Source organism: Ciconia boyciana, chromosome 6 (genome assembly GCF_034638445.1).
Source record: "Ciconia boyciana chromosome 6, ASM3463844v1, whole genome shotgun sequence".
Lineage (NCBI taxonomy): Eukaryota > Metazoa > Chordata > Aves > Ciconiiformes > Ciconiidae > Ciconia > Ciconia boyciana.
This window is the reverse complement of record NC_132939.1, coordinates 9,860,237-9,881,919: the sequence shown is the minus strand read 5'-3', so window position 1 is coordinate 9,881,919 and position 21,683 is coordinate 9,860,237. Positions and strand designations below refer to the sequence as shown.

Here is a 21,683-nt window from a genome sequence, read left to right as displayed (position 1 = left end):
GCAGAAGTTGTTTTCAGCAGCTCTACCTTTGGGCCTGCAAATGAAACATCATGTGGCGCAGACACGTTCAGCAGCGTCTTTAGTGATGATGGGTCATAATACAAGAGCTAAGTGACAAACAGTTGCATATGATCAATCTTATCTGTGTTAAACAGTTATCTGGCAGCATTTCCTTAGCTGGCAAGCAGAATTCCGTTATCTTCAGAGTCCTGTTGCTCTACTTTAAGTCATTTCATAGTGTTGACTTTTCAGACAGAGAAAAATGCCATCACTTCGGCACAATTCACAGCAAGTTTATATTGAAAATTAAAGGAGCCGCTTTCTTGGCTACCCCAGGTTGCGTGATACAACTACTGTGCACAAAAGATATTAGACCTGGAACTCAAACATATCTGTTTGCTTCTTGGCCAGTTTAGCAACTTCTTCTCTTATTGCCTTTACGAGGGCAGCTGTGGAAATGTTGGTGAGAGGAGCATCGGATGGGTCATTTTCTGTCAGGCTCTGCTGAGAAGCTGCGGTGGACGGCAAAGGAGCTTGTTCCAGGCTGGGATGCATGCTCGCTTGCTGGCTGTATTGGCGAGGAAGTCGCGAAGGAGAATTATGTTGGTAGCGGGGCCTCGGATAAGCCTCAATGTATCCAGGTAGTGGAACCTGTAGGGCATTGTAATTACACAAAATTATACAGAACAGTTGATCCGTAGTGCCACCTGCCAGGTAACACAAACCTCCCCGGGGCAGAATGAGATGTAACAGATAGGACCATATGAAGAGAATATAAACTTCATACTCCTAAGCGTCCGTTTACAAATGTCTATCTTGGCATGTGCCGTTTAAGCACATATGTCAATGTACTGGGTACTCAACTCCCCAGACTGTGGCAGCAAAAACACTTTGCAGGGGAAACATTGCATGTCCTAATTTATCATCACTACAAAAAGTCAAAGGGAGAAGGCTTTTCTGAAAGTGTGTTGTCCACTTACTATTCCTCCTCCTAAACATTTCAGTTTTAAACAGACAGCACCGCTACGTTTCAGGACACCGAAAAGCCTAGAACAGAAAAGTAGAGTTCGCTGATTTGCAGCCACTGTCTAATCCAAGTCAGCCAAGTCTCTGGACTTACCGTTCCTAACAAAAACTCACTAGATCCAGACAACAGGGCTAAGCTCAGATATGCCAACCTGGAAACTCAACACTGAAAAGAAGGTTTGTCTTCTCAGAAGTATCAGGATTTCTGGCCACATTTAACAGAATTACATGGGGGATTCACAATTTTACTCTGTTGTAATTTCACTGATTTCAGCCCCACGTTACACTGGCTAAAACTAAAATAATAGCGTAGGCCCTTTAGTCACTGTGAGATATTAAATTTCCTTCACAAATCCACGAACCACGATACCAGTCTTTATAGTCCTCAAGTTTTTAATGCATCAAATAAAAATACTATTTATGTTTTGCAAAAGTCTATAAAACAGGAATCTACGGCCCTTTGTTTTGAAGAAGGCTTTATGTTGTTTCAGAAGGCAACCCATAACCTATTACTAGGACAAGATAATTTCTCTTTGAGAAAAAGCTTACCAGCTGATCATTCTAGTCCATGCCGATGACAAGTAAGGAAAGTTCAGTGATGCTTTTTTGTGAACTGACTCAGAAAACTACACTTATCTACACTATACACTTCTATCTAACTATCACTTACAAGTTAAGTGATAAGTTTCCACAATGTTTAATCACTAGAAAGTTAGCTTTGTAATTCTTTTTGCTTTAAATGGGAAAAGCACATTTTTGACTTTCCAAATACATTAAGGTCTTATATAAGCATATAATACAGGTGGCCAGGCAGATATGTCTGCTAATTTTTGGATTTCAGTCAGGCTGAGGTGTAAGGTGCTTCGCCCACCAGGACTAAGGCTTTGGTGGGTACGCCTGAAGCAGAATTTCAGAATTTTAGGTGTCTGCAAGCAGACTGAAATGTCAAGATGTGAACCATCTGCCAATTTTATATACCTTCTGGGGAACATGGGACCTCAGCGTGGACTTCAGAGTGACAGCTGTGGACTTTGGCTTAAATCCCATTTTGGCTCTGGCCCTGTGAGAGTTTAACAACCCCTTGGGTGCTTTTGAAAATCCTACCACTTCAGGCATCTAAGAACCTCTGAAAACCTGACTACTAGGATTTACACATGCTCTATATGATCTTGGATATCATCAAGCGATTAAGAGAATGTCAAACACGTTCAGTATGATGTGATGAGACAAACACAGGAAGCAGGCATGATATGAAAATGATCTTTAAATGCAGTTGCCTCTGTTTAGTTTACAACAGATCATTCAAAAGACAAACATTTTAGTAGTACAACATGTGAACACACCACTAGAGGCCACCAGGTTACTACTTTCACTAAGCAGCATCCAGCAGTTTGGAAAGTAAATGTTGTTGGACACAGTTCCCTTCTCCCACAAAACTTAGTGCTTCAATACTTACCTTTTAAACTGAGAAAATAGTACATTACAGTAAATTGAGCTTATAAAATAATTCTTTGTGGTCAAATCTCCTGTTTCCTATGTCCCCTTGTTTACAGTCCAGCTAGTGGAAATGCATGAAAAGTAAAGAATTTCAATTCTCACCTTATAGATATTAAGCCTCTGTTCTTACTAAGTGTAAAGAAAACCTTGGAAGCATGATCAGGGTATAATCTAGAGGCTCAGAAACCAGAAAGCATCCAGAAACTCAAACTCTGGGTATTACTTTAGATCTTTATTTTTTGCAGTTTTATTCAGGCTTTCTGACTGTATTATGTTGCTAACACTATTACTAGTTCCTCTAGTAATGATTTTCTAATAAAGGAAATTTCTTGACAGATTTGCAGTAATTGGGAGGTGCAAATTCATTGTAGAAACTGAAGTGTTTTGGGCTTACATTTTTTCCTCTTCTCCTGCAAAGTCACAGGAGGGCTGAAAGTCTGAGTGACAAGAACTTGTTAAAACTCTGTAATGGGTAAGTGAAGTTAAAAGGAATATTTGTTTCCTTTGAATGCTATATTGCCACAGTTATTTTTCAGACAGCTTCTCGCATCCCAATCCATTCCTCTGTGTACGGTCCACCAGCACTAACTGCTCTTCCCACCTCTTTCCCTGAAGACAGGGAAACCCACATCAGGGTTACACTCTTCTTCCAGAGGAAGGAACTGGGGGCTGGAGACTTGTGTTCCAGTTTTGGCAAGTTTGTTTTCAGTCTCCCCTTTTGACAAGCGGTATCTGACACTTTTTTCATGAGACTGAAGCCGAGGAGTAGGGATACAAAAGGGAAAAAGAATGGAAGACAAGTAAAATACTTTTCCTGTTTTGTTTTTGGTTTTTTTCTCCTTCTTCTTAAAGAAAAAGTTTAAAATGATTGCTCAGACACAATGGGCCTCCTGGATTTAAAATGTCAGTAGGGTTAAAAACAACTACAACCACCCCACCCCACCACCCACCCCCCCCCAAAAAAAAACCCCAATGAAAAGAAAAAGGGTTTCCATGCTTTAAAGGGCGGCTCTGGGAAGGGAATCTGTATGATGGCATTAAAAGCCTCCAGGTGTCAGGGGCACATCAGCAGATGTCCTCAGCTTACAGATGAACATACTACTTTTTTCTTGACAGTCAGCCTACAAGTTCAGACTTGCATCTGACAGTCAAACTGAATTCTTTTCCTCGCAGGCATCAGGAGCAGTAATAAAGATTTAGCAATAAACAGCTGCCCCCAGGAACATTTATATGACCGTGTTGTCTCTTGCTTAGCTGCTCAAAGCCAACTATTAGACTCCAACTGCAATTCACTAAAATATTCTGTTGATGATGTGCACAAGGAAATAGAATCCATCTCCCAGTTTGTTTAGCTGAATTGGTTCTGCATAAATACCAAGATGTGAGCTCAAGCAGCAGAATTGATCTTTTTTTTCCTAGTTGAAAAAAAGCCCTAAATTTTATAAATTGTTTCAAACATGATAAACTACTGCAATTCATCTTAGGATGTCTCAACTTCATTTCCTTGAAATGTAGGTATACTTCGAGCTAAAAATTACATCTGTCCCAGACTAGGATTGTGCAATTAATTATTTAATTTATGTTCTGTCACTGCAGCCTGCAGGAGGACTTGAAACACTGCACAGCAGGGCTGCGGCAGAGCCGGGAGCTAGGATTTGGGAGCCGGGCTCTCTTGGGAGGACCTTACAGGAGGGAAAGATGCTCCCCAGCTTCCAAACAGCACAAGGCCACCTTGAGAGGCAGCATCACCTACTCCTGCCACGTGCCTATCCAAACATTTAACCTCTGTCTTGGGAAAGAAAAGTGGTACCTAATTCACCAGTTTTGAACGGGTGCCAGCCCCTAACCTAGTGAATGATTTAACTCTCTAAAAGACTTTACTTACAGTTCACAGGATGGACAGCTAAGGTATCTATGCCCCCTCTCATAACTTTTCACTACTAGATATTATTACCATTCAAGGAAGAATTATGCTGATCACTTAGCATTGCTTAAACCCCCCCCTCTGCAAATCACAGAAAGCATATGTAGTTAGAAAAGCAAGGATGCTTACTGAGTCTGCCCACTGCCCTGGTAATTCATTCTCTCCAGCATAGGGCATCCAGGCTTGGTTCCTGTATGCGGTGGGTGGTGTTGGGATAAAATAGCCTGTGAAGCCAGGTCGGTTTGCTGCTGGTATGGCAAACACTGCTGGTACGGTATTTCCTATTAAGAAAGAGAGTAGATATAATTAATAGCGCACATTTTCAGTTATAAATTAGAAGATAATGCTTATGGAGTAACTGGCCTCAGTCTTTTTGTTGTTGTTGTTTTTTAATTGGTGAGAACATGATCACCATCGGTTGGATGTAAGGCTCCCACCATCTGACTAGAACATCTCTATAATACTGGGAAATACTGGAGAAGGCAAGATTTCCAGTTGTCTATGTTATCATGCATAGCCTTCAGATAAAGATATGAGGACTTAGTCCTTAAGACTTGATCCTTGTAACAACTGATCTTCATCAAAAGTTTGAATCATTAGAAAAAAAAGGCTTTTTTCCCCTCTTACACTTGCTTCCTTGTATTCAATTTTTAGCTGTTGTTACCATGGGTTTCAGAGTAGTGCACCTTTCTTTTCTACAGCAGGTTTTAGAGCATTCAGTGTACACAGTAAAACCGTCTTAATATCTCTAGGCACAAAACCTACAAAAATGAGTGAGAGATACATTTGAAAGGCTGTAATTTCAACAACCCCATCACAAAGCTTCAATGCTGCCATAAAAAAATACCAAGGCTCTACCTGCTCAATTCCTTTTCCAGGAACAGTCTATGACTGCAATAAATTATGCAGCTACAACTTAAATATTTCCAAGGAAACTTCTTGACACCAAATCTGTTTTGTCATGTCTTGATCAAGATGTATGCATAGGTATGTCCAGGAAGCCTTCTACTAAAATTCCACTATCATACTCCAAGTTGGGTGGGAGAAACCAGCCTTCCTAGTATGAGGTTCAGCCAAATCTCTGGATATAGTTACATCTGCTCTTTCAGGTAGGGTTTATTCCTGGGTCTCACAGAGATGCATGGAACAATGTGGTTCTTGCTGCAATTACTCAGATTATCCACATGATATAACTAGGCTGTCTGGAAGACCAGCATCTTATTGTGTGCTCCCACTATTTTCCTTGAGAAAAACCATCATAACTCCATGTATTTTCTAAGTTTAGAATAAAATAGAAACAACTTGCTTGTCCAGTAAGACTTCCTTCCTCTAGTGTTGACTTACACTCGAAGACAGACACCAGCAGTGTACCACTGCTACACTATGGTCATAAAATCCTCATTCCTAAATCCTGGGTGGGAAAGCTCTGTATCATCTTTATCAGGTAGTAAATACAGCGTGTGGACGGTGTGCTTTGAGTACTCAGTTATAATACATGGACATGTATTTTACTTCTCAGATTCACAGAATATAGCAAAAATAACATCATTTATGTGAAAGCAGAAGAGCCAGTAAACCCCATAAGAACACAATAAAGTACAACTTCTTTTCGCTGAGAAATGGAAGTACAGTAACGTTGCACAGATGGGCACTGGCTCTGTACTAAAGTCAATGCAGAGAAAATACAATTCCTCTCCCCTCCAACTGCACATCATTTGAATATTGCCACTAATTGTCCTCAGCAGATATGATACCACTGCATAAGAGGTACTGACAAAATGGCAAGACATGGGCATTCCCCCAAACTTCAAACAGAATAATTGATAGAAATTAGCATCACTTACTGGCTGCTTCAAATATCTGCCCCCCAGAATGTAATTCACAGCCCTGGCACATCCTCACTTCTGAACACTCTGCAAGAGGGTTACGCTGCTTCCTCTGATAGATACTGGGAACGCTGCATGGGCTTGTACATAGAGATAGAAAGACTCGAACAGTGACACCCATCCCCAAAGCAGTCTCCACAAACCCAGCAATTTATAGGTTCTCAACAACCTCCCATGCAGTCCTAGGCCAGAAGGGCTATGCATGCAATCAGGGCATGCAAAGAGGAGAAAAATATATTTTGTAGCACAATTGCCTCCAGATCAGAAACATATCATCTGTTTCAACATTGTCTCAAAAAAAACAATTTAGAAAAAAAATGGAAGAAAAATGAGGGATGTGTCATCCAAAATATGGACTAAAAACTCTTTACAGTTACACAGTGTTTTCTACTGTTAGGGACTAAGTCCTAGCTTTCATTTTGACATCGGGTTGTAGGTGAAAAGGCACTATGTCAGGGAGGATGCTGAGGTCACCCAGCCCTCAGAGAAGCAGTCGCTGTGGAATTGCTATGGACCAGTGGGATCTATGATGTATGGCTGCACGGCAGGTAGCTACAGGGTATCTCAGAGGACCTCTATCCCAGTTCCTCCAGCCCCTTGGTTTGCAAGGAGGTGGGCTAAGAGAAGAGGTGTGGGCGATCTTTGTTCTTCCCAGGTCATAGGCAGCACAAGGGCTGCTACTTTAAATGAGTTAGCAAGGCTGGAAATAAGTATTCTTCACACATTGTACGGAGAAGAAAGTGCTGCTCCTGTAGATGACACATGGCTTCTACACCAAAATGCTCTTTTGATTTAACTACAGCAAAATGAGCTACTATTCAAAATGAACACTCAATTAGCTGATGTAATACCTTAACCCAATTCTTACCACATCATTATCTTAAAGCTGATGTTGATGGGCTGCATGAGCCCATTCGGCTGTTTCATGCCAAATCAGCACCTGCAGCAATGTTTCTTCATCTATTGAGGCAATAAAACTTTATTTTCCTATCAGAACTTTAGAAATCCTTGTTTGTATTACACTTGCAGGTTTCTTACAACTCTCTTTGTCTTTCCCTTTATTATAGCCATTTGTAGCATCTATCATATATGAAAGTTTCCTCCAACTACCCCCAGAATAATTCTGGCAAGCTCCTCAGTGTACACAGAGGTCGCTGTCTCTTCTGAAATGCAGCCACTCTTCAGTGGTAACACAACATACCTGTTTTTAACATACAGCAATAAAATCTGCACATCACTGGAAATTATAAAAAAGTATATCACACAGAACAGATTACTGCAGACATGAAGAAAGAGCTCTTGGTATCGTGGCATATTTTATAGCTTGAAATGCTTTAAAACAAAAGGGTGAGCATCTGCTCTTTTCAGATTCACATGCACCGTTGGCAGAGGTATGACAAGAAGTGAGAGCAGAATGGATCTTTCAAACCTACTGTATTTAATTAATTGACAACAGATTTGCATATCTACATTATTATTCTCAGTAGGTGTTGAATACAATGCAGATAACTATTACTTCTGAGCAAGCTAAGAAATAAATTTTTCTGGCAGATTAACAGAGCAATGTCTAATAAACTACTAATTTCAAAACTTTGAACTGACAATGTAAATTTTTTTTAATCTTGTAAGCTCTTTTCTATAGCTCTTCAAGAAAACATAGTTTGCCAATAAGAAGCTATTTCAAATATTTTCCCAGCTAAATGTTATCCAGATATCACCAAAACAGTGTATCAGCTTGATCTCATGATTAAATCAATGCATTCATAAACAAGATTCGTATCAAAAGGACCAGGAACTCACTAAGCCTTTAAAACTGGGACATTTAGACCCAAAACAAGTTCTGCACTTGAGCAGGAACTAATTTCTCCAACATAGGAGGGGAGACGAGCTAATGGATTACCTTTGACTACACAAAAGCACTGCTGCCTTGTGTTTGGAAGGGAAGGGGGCACACATCTTCAACTTACCCCCTCAGCAGCTCACTTGTTGTGACAAGACTAGGGGTTAAGTTTCTCAAGAGGAAATAGGGAGTCTCAAAACTCATCCCATGGTCAGGTTGGAAAACCTTAGTCTCGCACACACTATTCTTCATGTCCACTTGTTTTTCCTCCTTTTCCTTACAAACCAAGCAGAGCTGAATGCCATTAAGCCTCCTTCTGCAGTACTACTTACAGCTCCATTGTACATACTCTGTTTTCAAGCACTTGGCCTGACATTCTTGACTGATAAAATTATGGAAAGATCCACCTCATTTCTCCATGCCCCTCAAAACCCTGTTACCCATCTCTCCCGCTTTGCTTGTTTCTGTGCATGGTGTAACACAACACACAAGTCACACCGCAGTCCCAATACTGCAACTTCTGCTTTTGCCAGCCAACACCCTCTGTACCAGTGCTAAAAATTCCAACGGATTTTGTGGTACAGATGAACTGTTTTACTGGGCTTTAATAATTCAGAGTCCTTATCAGTGAGCCAGCAGAATGCCATACTTGAACAAAGACCATCTGGTACATTACTGCTGGGTCTTACGTTCAGAAATGACCATTTTCTGGTGCTTCTGCAGAATGAGTAGTATTCTACAATGCAGCTGATGCTGCATTTACAAAGGAGCAATCCTTTTTAGGTCTCCTTCAGTTGCACCAGAAAAAAAACACCTAATACAGTCTTTCTCCAAATAATCATCTGTATTTGCTATAGCCCATACATTCATTTATATGCAATAAAAAATCGAGGGTCTCAAAGCTGCAAGTTGGGTCTGCACTGTTGTTTCACCTGAGTGAAAAGCTGATTGATCAAGTGGACCAACAGACATCGGAGCTCTTGAACCAGGTGCAAAAGATGCCTGATCATGATGCTGGGCCTGATCTGCCCCACTGGACTCAGGTATTCTCACTTTGCTGCCAATATCTGATGTAGACCTGTGCATCAAGAAAGAAAAAAATAGAAACTTTTGTCCTTCTGACTGACAAATTAGATTCATAGCCATATACATGCCTATCAGCTACAGTATGACAAGCCAGCTAGGAAGGAGCCATCTGATTTTGCTCTGGCATGACAGAAATTTGGAGAACAACTGGAGAACAGTAAGTCTGGAGAAGTCTGAGAACACCTTCTTCAGCCTGGTCGCTACTTTGCTAAAGCATGTTATTACCATTTCATAGAGGCTTTGCTTGCTGCTTCAAACAACTGCCTGTGACATGTAACACAAAAACTAGAGCTTTACCATAGTTCAGCAACACAAGACTGTAGACAATACCATATTACTACAGCATATATGACATGGTATCATATTGTAGGAGACTACTATGGTAAATAACATTAACTGCACTTGGGAAGTACTAACATCTTTTGAAATGGTGTGTCCCAGTTGCTTTAGAGCTAAAATGTAATGGATGAACAAGAATATGTCAACAGTGTCCGTATCCTGAATATTTGGACGCAGTTACGATATCATTAGCAGCCACTCAGAAAAGTTTCCTTTGGCCTCGGTGCTCCACAGCAGCTCTGAGCAGGCCTGCAGTGCCTCGAATTGTAGTTGGCACCAGGCAGTACCTAACAGCACAGCACTGAGGGCTAAATGAGTTCATCCACCACAGAAGTGTAAGAATTCCTTGAAATACATTTTATAGAGTGCCTTACTGTGAGGAAGAGGCCAAATGTATGCACTGAGCTAAGGCAAGCAGGCTTTTGCATGTATTTGGCTTCAGAAACGCAGATATGTGATATCTGAAAGCTAGGCAGAAATCCCCAGACCCGGGGTACCGAGAGACATCTTACAATTCATCCATATCCTGTTGCAAGTCCTTACAATAGAGAAAAGCAGGGAGAATGACAGGGAAATTATCTACCACACATCTGCAATACAATACACCATTATGCGAGTTGAGGCAAAGCATGTTTTAAAAGAAATCGGAGCCTGGATTTCCTAATTTTATTGAAACTGATTAGCTAATAGAAGAGAAAATTCATTGTTATTCCTTTCCTCTTCATGTTAAAATGAAATAAAAACAACATGTTTCCAATTTCATGAATGTGTGCCTTGTAAGTGGCTTCTAAGTGCCCCTTCAGGGTTTGCCCCAGTTATTATTACAACAGTGGTTTTTAGAGTTCATACCTAAAATAAAACAACAGATAAATACCTCCTGAGAGAGGCAACAGCCACAGGACCTGTTCTGGGAGGGACAGGAGGAGGAGGAGAACCCATTACCATCTCAGGAAGCTGAGAAAATCTGTAAGCCTGTAAAGGAGAAAAATAAATATTTTCTGAAACACCAATAGATCTCTGTCAAATTAAAAACCAAAAGAAAGTCAGAAATTAAATACCTGCTTTGTGTGCCAGCCAACAGGAAGTTAACTTTTGTGGCATCAATAATAATTGCCTTTTATTTGAGAATTTACAGTGCTTGGGTGATTTTAGGGATGTGGAAGAGAACATGAACAAATGAGTTCAGAGCCAAGATGAAGTCTAATTAAAATAAAACGTATTAAACGCTGTCTCTGTGACATTTGTAACCTTGCTGGCAAAGCAGATCTGTTATGATTATGTGAGACTCGACAGCTGCTTTGGACCCACAGGAAAAAGGTCTCAGTATTTTCACTTCCTCCAGAAACAACGTATTTTAAAGATTCAGAAAGCATCCTCAGAGCAGCATGTAGTGAAGTGAAGCTGCCTGTGAGCAATGCACATTTCAACCTCTTCCTTTCAGCCTTGAAGAGATGAAAAGAAAATTCTTCACAAAAACCCCAAGCTCTGTAACTTCCTAAAGCAATAACGAAGGTCTCAAACAGTTCTGAAAAAGTAGAGTAATTCAGAGGAACACAGGACCAACCCACTGAGTCACACAATTAAGCATGTTGCCCATAGTAATTCTGGATTTCATCACTAATACATGTGAAGGACGAGTAATCATGTGCATGAAACTCATGGCACCCAAGAAATGACATGTAGGACAAAATTTCTCTTCTAAATTCTTTGTGCTGCTATAGATAAGAGGTCATAATTTTGCTAAATATACTTAAAGACAGAGGGATGATATCTCTCTAGCACTTCATTGACACTTTTCTTCAACACATTGTGGGTTGTGGGTTTTTTTAATTATGCTTTTATTGACAATGCTTCAGAGCAATGCACAGGATTAAAGATAAGATCAGAGCAATAGCAAATAACAAATGAAGGGGAGGCTGTCCAGTATCAAGACATAGGCATTTTGACAAAACCTAGAGTCCAAAGTCCAATGGTAGGACTTTGGCCCTCTAAACAAGAGGGATCTGGTTTAGCCAGAGAAGCTGCCTCCACGAACAGCAGAGAAAGCTAAAAACATGTTACCATGGGATGAGTCACTCTCTATCTCCAGCCTGTAGAAAGAGCCTACAGGATTTACATGATTAGCTCAGACTTAACACCTACATTTAGGTTTGAATTTGGCAATATAAATCCCACACTAAATATCAAAACCCACTGTCTTTCAGTAATCATCTTTTAAAATTACACATTTAGACAGTGCTCCAATACCTTCTTTCTCAAATAGCTGCAAAACTGGGTTAACACAGAGGAAAGGTAACTTATCAAATACTGACTTTTGATGTTAGTGTCTCTAAGGGAAAAGCAATACAGACCAAGCATCTTTCTCCCGCCTCTCACTGCCACCCCTTTTAAAGCAGGGTAGAGTCCCTCAAAGGCATGTCTATGAAAATCATTTTTCCTTTCATGCCACCTACAAAGTCTCCTAATATTTACTTTCAGCATGCTACAATGGTATTTAAAGTATTTCTATATTTAGGGGGGGGGGATATCTAAAAAGGCAATGGTACATTTCCTAGCCAGCGGTTGGAAATACTGATTTTTAATGAAAGAACTGTATAGAAAAAACAAATGCTATTCGCATCAAAGAAAACCTCAATTAGATTTCTCCTAATAGCGCTGGACTTGAAATGGTTCGCTATGCCTCTTCTGCATCTGAAAAGTTGGCAGTGCTCTCACAGGCTGAGCTGAACACTTCCTTCTGGCTCCACAAGCCTTTCATCCCACATCTTGCTCTCAGCATGCATTTGTACCAAGTATGAAATTCTTTTTTTCCCCGCTATTTTAAAGGAACAGCACATGAGCTAATGTTTCAGAGTGGTCGGTGACTCCAGATACTGTTTGAGCATAACAGGGTGGACAGACACACAGAGGCAGATTTGGGTTTTCTCTTGCGTGTTAGTGGATGTGCTTTGGAATATGGACATCAAAGGAGGCATTTTAAGGGATCACAAAGAACAGTTCACAAACGTGCTGTGACTTGCACCAAAAATTTGGGGGGAAAAAGTAAAATAGAAAATCAAAGCACTTATTTTGCTGCTTACATAGGAGATGAAGAATTTTGAGTGAGCAGCAATATTTTGCTAATGGCTGGCCAGAGGGAATCACATTAAAGTGACAAATCCTGTTACGAGATCTGCTACGCCATGCCAAGGAACGTCCTGGGGGACAGCAGTCAGTCCTCTTTGTGCTGAGCTTCCACAGACACCAAAAGCGTTACAAGAGGGAACTCCAATAAAATTTCTAGAATTTCTCCAATGGGTCAGGACGTTGGTGTTTTCCAACATGCATTACACAAATGGAAAAAAATGTTCAGAGGCTAAATTAAACCAAAGTTTTACTAAAGAGGCCTGTCTGCTATAGATTTAGGTGAGCCCTTCGGTTCTAGGCTAACTGGCATGATTGTAGAAATAAAGTCGCTTCCCTGAAATTCATACACTGTTGTAAATCCAATCAGAAAAAAAACCCAAGAGCTGATTTCACAGAAAATTTCCCTAATTTTATTCTTCAAAATGAGTTTATCCTTTAAAAAAAGTTGCATCACTTTTGTTGTTCACCCCAAAAAAACAAAACCCAAAACAACTTTAAAAGATAAACATTCTGCATGGATTCCAAACTCTGTTTTGTTGAAAAATGAGGACTTGTATAATACAAAGGCTATAACAATCACTGGCAGAAGTAAGCAAATTTGAGATTCAGGACAGACTGCACAGGTACCAGCTTGCAGACCCTACGCCACCCTTTCAGGAAGAAATGCCAGTGAAGGAGTCTGTTGTGGCTAAAAGACTGACAGTTTAAAAAGCAAATCAGTGAAGAATTTTAAAGAGTAGTGGGTGCAGTATAGCAGAGAAACTTCAGCCTTTGGGCCCAGGAGACTTACAACACAACCCTCTGGCAGATAAAGTCCAGGCACCAGCAGACACCTGTCTTCTACAACCCACAAAAGTCAAAGGTACCATCTTTCAGGATGCAGGGAAAAAAAGTTAAAAATCAGCACACAATAACTAAAGTCTAAAGGAGAAACTTTGCAGTTAGCTTTAAGGCTACATTTCCCCAGTTGCAGTATTAAAATATTTTTACCACCTCCAACTTACAGATGCATTTGTCTTGGGTGAAATTATTCAATGTTGCCTTCTAATTACAGAAATATCCATCTCCTTACATCTCACCATAGGAATTAAAAGGGCAGTGACTTTGTTTATTCATTGAATGATTTAACTAATTTGATTACTAAATGGCAATCCAGGAATAACGCAAACGTTGATTTCAGCTGGATTTGGTTTTGCTTTGCTAGCTGTCCTGTTTTATACTTAGTTTAGTCACTGTTACGGAAAGTGGCTGAACTTTGGTAAAATACTCTCACTTTACCTCTGTTAAATGAAGAGAAGCTCTAAGGACTTGGATACATTACCAGTCACTCAGCCTGCAAGTCTGTCCAGCAGTGCCTGTTGTACGGTGCTAGGTCTCACCTTGGGACCCAGAGCTCTGTTACTCTCACTCCTCTGTCCCGAGCACTAAAGAGGAGAGATGGGAACTGGTCCAGCCTTGTAATAAAGAGGGTTTTTTTCCCTGGTCATAGCTCTCTGCTCGACTCAGCTGTGCAAATTTCCAAAGCAGTAACATGATCTGCCAAGGTACAATGCTGGCGGTCAGGCTTGTGTTGTACACTTGACGCTATAACTCCATCCTCCAGTCATAGTATGGTATATCCATCCATACAGATTGTATGGTAGCTGGATGACAAGGACTCAGCCAAGTGTTGCTCATCCTGTTTTTGGAGGCTCCAGAACACCACTAAGAGTTTGCATTTTACTAGCTTTTCTTTGCCAGGAGAAGGCACGAGCCCCAGATGAAGGAATCCTGCTACCACAGGTCACCCATTAGCAGTTTGACAGACAGGCATTCCCTCACAAGAGCTACAGAGAATCTAGATATTAATGCTAGCATATAAAAAAAACACAGGCGGCCTCAAAAGGAAAAAGAAAAAGGAAAAAGAAGATGCATGCATGCATGCTATGGAGAGATACACAACTGTTTGATGGTGGGACTATCCAAGAAGTTGACCGCAAAAAATCAAAAGATCCATAACTTGGAGAAGACTTGAAACATAGACGGAGAGTGGTTCTGGTTGCCTGAAAGCATATGGTACAGAGGGAAACACTGAGATGGAGATTTGGATGCAGATTTCTGCTGGTTTGCCTCAATCTGTTTACCATTTGTGCTTTATAAAGGTAGAGAACGTCTGTGCTAGAAATCTTACACAGCACTTGTATCACCTCAGAAATGCCTTTGCAATAATAAAATCTAAAGTTGCACTGAAGTTACTGGAAAGTTTGTGGGATCTTGTAAAAAGTTGAGAGTCTAGTGTAACTGGACTGCAAAGAGCCAGATCTTAGAAGAGAGTGACGGGCTGAAGATCTTTACACTTGCATTGTAGATAGAGACCCAACAGTAAAGGCAATGTCTGCATTTGTTCCATCTAAGCAGGCAAAATGCTTTTGAATCCAGGTTTTGAATTATAATAGCGTTGTTAATGTTGACTTTTAATTGCCACTAAGAGCTTAATTTTAAGAAAGGACAAAAATAACTAATTGTTGGTTTGCATCCTCCCCCATATAACAAACATCCCAGTGCTCAGGTACCTCTCATCCTCAAAGCTGCCGGAGGCTGCTCGCTCACCCCGGACACCTCCTCTACCTGTCAGCCAAGCCAATCCCAAGTGCTCCCCTTTGCAGCATCTCCCCCAGAGCTGCTGAACGGAGGTATCCTGGGCAGGCAAACAGCTGCTGAGGTCCTGGGAGCAGTAAGTCTTCCGTTTTTCCTACCCACAGGTCACTTCCCACACGTCTCCGCTGGATATTTTCAATTCCAATCCTCCGTCCCCATTTGAGAACAAACCAGTAAATGGCTTAGTTATAATACAGCTTGTATTTGTGAAACTAATACACAGAAAACTATGAATTAACAGCCCTTATCCGGAGTCCAGCAGCCTGTGCCTATCCTAATCTGTGGTGATCAGTTATCTTCAAGGAACTTCTTAACACTATCTTCAAAATGCCAGAAACATAAGCAAATGCTTAAAGGTCCTAAACATGCAGATGATTTAGAAGAGTAATGAGTCTTAGAAAGAAAATAGTGAAGCATTCACCAAAAAAGTATGGCTATTACATTTTTTAAAAATCTGTCACCATATAATATTTTTAATTTCATTTTAGAAAGACTCTCTGAAGTGTCAAAGTAATTTGACTACCCATTAGCTGTCTCTTAAGCTTGTAATCGAATTCTAACCATAAAATATGATTATATACTGTATGAATTTCATCAGACCAATTTCAAAGTGCCAGAAATAACCTTTAGCATGATTTAAATAGCACCAGCATGAACCTTTGCAGGCAGTGCCACTGGCTTTCAAATATGTTCAGATAGTTGAGAAGCAGCATCCCTTAATGGTTTCGTTTGTTGGGTTTTTTTTGTCATGGAAGGAAGTCATAGTAATAGTTATTTTGAACTGAGGACATTTTTCTGCATTATTGTCTTATTCTAGCCAGAGTAAGGGACTCCATTTGAAATGCATTTTTTCAAAAAAATAATCATTTCTGACCAAAAAAAAGCCTTAAAATTAAGAACTTTTCACATTCATATTGATAGATGGGCTGTTTCTCATGTGAAAGGAATCAATCATCTCTTGTTTACATTTGTACCTGACATATGAGAAGGAAAATGTTTGTTGAGTTTCACAATACCATGTGTGAGAATTCAGGGGTGGTTTAACATGCCGATGGTGTGCACAGTGCTACTGCGACTGCTGTGTAGATACCTACAAAATTCCGTTAACAATTTCCATCCATGGATTTCAGTTCTTATTTATTACTTTTGTGAGGTAAGGATGTTAGCCACGATTTGAGGCTAGAAAGTGAGGGATAAAGAGCAACTTACATAAGGTCAACCAAGAAACCTGTGGAATTAAACCATCTCTAGAGTCCCAAGTCAATAGCTATAACTGCAAGAATGTCAATAACAGCCCACATTTCAGGTCACTCTGATTATTACACTTGGTTCCCTCTCTTACAATGATGCTCTTCAATGATGGACCTCAGGCAGAAGCGTTGAATGTTTCACACCCTGCTGCCTACATAGCTGTTCTACAAAACCAGATTGCTTCCTATTCTGTGTTCAGTGAACAGGAGGAGACACGCAAACAAGTTCTTGATCTGTTGAACAGCCTGGAGCTTAGTGCAGCCCATTCTTTCAAGCACAATTTAGACAAGGCAACCTTGCTGCTAAAATAGATACTAAGAGTCTTCCTGCAAGAGATGGGTATGGGTAAGCACACATGCATACACCCCACTAGCCATACTCATCTACTGTAAGCATGGCTTTCCATCTGGTGCTAAGCATGTAAATGGGGCTCCATCTTTAAAAAACGTGTCTCAGAGTAGAAATATCTTTATGATATTACTAAAGAGAAGTTTCACTTACTGGTCTCGGTAAACTGTACTGATACATTTCTGGTCTGTATGTGGGTACCCACTGTACCCCCCCTCTAGGTCGGGTCATGGTGCCAGGAGCACTGGTCACAACCTCCGAGTAGGGCAAGTGCGGTGCTGAGCTGTACGCCTCCTGCCTGCTCTGTCCTCCGTGGCCCGCAGAGGCCAGGCTGAAAGCCTCTTCCAAGAGCATATGCATCTGCTGTCGAACCTCATCAATGGAGGGCTGAGAACTTAAAGTTGAGGTCTCCGAGTGGCCTTTGGCCTGACGGGACCTGGTGTAACTCCGAGGCTCGTTGACACGGTCAACATTTGTTTCTTCTATAATTTCAGGCTCAGTCTGTTGGATGGAATAAAAGCATGTATATGTAAAAATCTTTACAAGACAGTATTTGTGCTGCTTCACACAAAACATTCTCAAACACAGATGTAACATATACAAAGTCAGGAATTGTGACAATATAGACACATGACAAATACTGGAAAGGAGTGATATGATGCAGGCGAGTATAATAGCCAGGGACTCAAAGACCCATTTATATCCTCCATTGTTTGCTGCAAAAACTAGCAGGGACACTCTGTAACGGATTAAACTGTCAATGATTCACTTAAAAACAATTAGAATTAATGTTTAAATTCTTTTCTTAGCATCAATGGGAGTACAACTGTGCCAGGAGGAGTATGGCTCCCTAAATAGTACCATCACTATGAAGGAGCCCTTACAAGGGACCGCTTGTTACAGCTACAGGGACTGAAATTCTTTTGTCCATTCTTACACGTTAAGATTTCAGAAGAATTAAAGTTTAGGAGTTTTCCTGAACATTCTAACCCGGTAAGGACCACTAACAACTACGCCACAAACTAGGTCCTGTTCCTTGCAGAAAATATCCTGACCCAGCTCAGTGATCTTACCTAGCCACCGAATGGCAGTTACACAGAAATTTATCCAAAACTAACGTAGGAACAGTGAATGAAGCACGTACTCTAACGAGCAGATAGTATTCACGCAGCTTAACTTGAAGGGTTACTCCTAGGGTAATTCCTTCTTTACAGATAAGTACAAACAGAAATCACCCCCCTGATTTTTTTGCCTGGAACTCCAATACAGAAAAAAACATCATAAGAACTTGACGGTGAAATACCTAACTTCATCTATCTTCTGTAAGATTAGTTTTACAGGCTATAGTTTTAAAAAAAAACATGTTAAACAGGCAATCTGAAAAAGCAACCAATTTCTAATTCTTTAAATATCAGTAAAAGAAATTCAAGATGCTAGGATAACTGGAATGAAGAATAGGATATGTACCTCCTTCTATATATAGCATGTGGTTGGAATTGTGTTAGCATTTAAAATAGCCACAAATAAAAGAATGCAACAGGATGTTCTTATTAAAAATTCCAGCACTGCCCTGATAATTTCCTTGAGTGCTCTGTGGCTTCTGCTGTGGCATACTTTTTTTCCCATGTAATAGTGCAATATCTTTCTATATACCTGACTAGATAAGCAACTGTGCCCCCAACCTTTTGCAAGCTATGTATGGTCATATATATTATAGGACAATCATAGTACATATTTATCAGCAGAGTCAAATATCAAAATGACTTTCTTCTTCTGTTATCAGCCATTCAGAGAAGAGTTACATGGTTAGCATAAAAACTGACAATAAATTTAAATAGAAGATCTTAATTTGTTTTCTCTCTTACCTGTTATAAATAAAGCTTTATTTTGTATTTAACGACAATACAGCAATAAAAAAGGAAAATTGAGACAATAATTAATCATTTGAATATCAGAATTTAACTGTAATTTATACGTTTATATTTATATGGTATATTATCCAATTCAAAACCACAAACCCAACTTTAGGATTCCTAAGTGCTACACACATCAGATTGGGGGAGGAACAATGTAACAGCACAAATTTATCTTAAACGGAAAAACTTTGTAGGAAATCTTCAACTAAATAGTTTCCCTTCATTTTCTTCCTGCATTTTGATTCCACTGTTATCTGTGTTGTTACAGAGTAGGGTAAATAAAAATCAGGTAAATTTTAGAAGCCTGACTCTAAAATGCAATGGTAGTTTGTATGTATAAGTGCAACCAAAGAGCCTCTGAAATAAAACTGTCGCAACTGGCTGATTAATAACCGTGGCTCTACTAGTTCCTCATGACTGTAAAAATGTCAGTGAATGGAATCCCACAAGAGACCTATTAGTACCCAATGCTGAAATAAATCAGCTTCTCTACTACAACCCCCTTGGTGAAACCATTAGACCTCTACAGAATGTCTAAAATATATCGTATAAATAAAGGATGCGTATTAGCAGTTAACATTAAGCCAGCTTTGATTTATCAATCTAGAAGTTGGCATGAAGATTCTGGGGGAAACTGGTGACCATGACTTTTCCTCAAGTTTTCAAATGTATTTCAATTCATCCTGTCACTTTCTGATGTATGTCATTTGCTTTCCTATCAATTGAAACATGTAAGTATCATAAATAGATGCCGTTATACATTAACATTATCATTATAAAAATCTGATATTGTTCATACACCATTAGTGTATAATACAAGGAACTGGAACTACATGAAGGACGAGGAAGTCCTGTACTAAGCCACAGACTTTATACACTTCTGGCATAACTCTGCTCCTGCAACTGTATCAGTAAATGTCTTCATGTGAACATTAACCCATAAGCTTTTTAAGGAGTTGCATTAATTTAACTATATCAATAAAATTATACCAGTACATTCTTTTGTATATTGATCTTTCAGATATGTATAATAAGGTCATTTTCTTCCTTTTACACCAATACCAGCCTAAATATTTTCTGCCCTACTATAGAGCTCATTAGCAGTCTAGAGGTTCTAGACTCTTTCATTATAGCATTTGCTGTACTCACCATTGTCTGTGAACGTGTTGAAAATAATAAACATGTTAAAGTCTCCTTAATCTACTTGCTAGATGATGATACTAAACCCTGTTGGGATTATTTAAAATTGACAGACAGGTGCTGTTCAATAATAATCCATTTATAAAAGATGCTATAAGGGCAAATCATATACTTAGATCATCAAACAGTAGAATGTACACTCCAAAATAATACAAAAAGCTATGCATTCTCTACGGACAGGTATGTAACTATTGGCCTTGTACCCTGACCAGTTTTTAGCTCTGAGAAACATAACAACGATTCAGAGAAATATCACAAAAAATATTGTAGGGAATGAAATATTTTTAGAAAACCATAACTGAAATATTAGAAAGGGGAACCATATTAAAAAAACCCAATAGTATGAAATGGCGGATTTCTGAGCTCTTACTTCCTTCTCCTATTTAAAGGACAAGGCAAAATCAGGCAGATCATAAACTCTCAGGATTTGGTTGTGCATATCAGTCTAGCAGCCTTTAAGGAGTTTTCTTCAAGAATCTGGGGAATCAGTCTCTCTTCTTAAAAAAAAAAAAAAAAAAAAGCATTTATCATGGTTGGGAAGATAAACCTCAACAAATAACCTGGGCATACCGGTAACAGCTCAAAAAAAAAAAAAAAGGCAATTTGTTAATCTGTAAATAAATCTCATCACTTGAAGATAATCTGGGCTATTTGCTTCATTGATTTGATCATTGGAACTGCTTATGAAAGACAAATTTCACCATTCATCGGTGGGACTTGTTGCTAAATAATCTGGGAGGAAGAGGTTAACAGGAGTCCGAGAAAGCTGGAACCTTTAGAACAGCAAAGCAGATGTCAAAAAATGGTACAAGATGTTACTAGATAAAAAAGGAAGGACACAAGATTCAGCATACAAACCAGCCCTTTTTCAGAGCCCTTTTTCACAGGTCAGATTTACAGAGGTGTTTAGTTGCACCACTGGTGAGATCCATATGAATTCCATGCATAAATATAGACATAAGTGCCCGCCCGTGGGTATCCTGGGAGCCCAAGCCTGTCAGACGCTCGGCACAGCTCTGAGGAACCTCAAACAGGAGTGAGGGAAACCAGCCCACGCTGCAAGCTGAGGCTTGGGAACTAAATTTCAATATCCTGTCCCAGTTTCCCCTGGCATTTTTCTGCTTGCAGACAGGAAACACGTTCAGAGTTAGAAGAGGTGCACTGCAGTGAATCTGCAGCACATCAGGCAAAAGGAATTTTATGTAACTTATCAGTAAAAAAAAAAGCTGTGCCACGGACAGCTCGCCCACCGCAACCTTAAGAGAAAGGTGAAAGCAAACTTGTGTGTGATGTGCACAGATCTCAGAGTTTATCATTACTTTTAGGACATTTCAGAATCTGCGTGAGCTCATTAATCTATTTCCAAGGTTTTTAACAAATTTGCTTTAAAATATATTTTATATATAATATACACAATATGTTAAAATATTTTAAAAATCTTCTGCTAACTACTTATACCATATTAATTTCGAACTCATAGCAGAAGGCCATGCCTGCTCCCAGAATGTTTTCAACATTCATTTCAGGAAGACATCACCTATGAAAAACTACCTTTTATTAGCATATTAAAAAAACCTCTTGCTTTCTTGAAACGTATGTTTTTCAGC

At 39.7% G+C, this 21,683-nt stretch overlaps 1 protein-coding gene across 1 annotated transcript in view; it reads right to left on the bottom strand.

Annotated features, from left to right (window-relative positions):
* Positions 1-369: 369 nt before the first annotated feature.
* Positions 370-21,683, bottom strand: part of KIAA1549L (KIAA1549 like) — a 137,899-nt gene continuing 116,585 nt past the window's right edge. Inside the window, exons 18-22 of the mRNA XM_072864043.1 lie at positions 17,114-17,461; positions 10,473-10,570; positions 9,106-9,251; positions 4,577-4,728; positions 370-651 (exon numbers count right to left, since the gene is read on the bottom strand). Coding sequence (XP_072720144.1) covers positions 370-651; positions 4,577-4,728; positions 9,106-9,251; positions 10,473-10,570; positions 17,114-17,461 — 1,026 coding nt within the window. The remainder of the gene's footprint in view (positions 652-4,576; positions 4,729-9,105; positions 9,252-10,472; positions 10,571-17,113; positions 17,462-21,683) is intronic.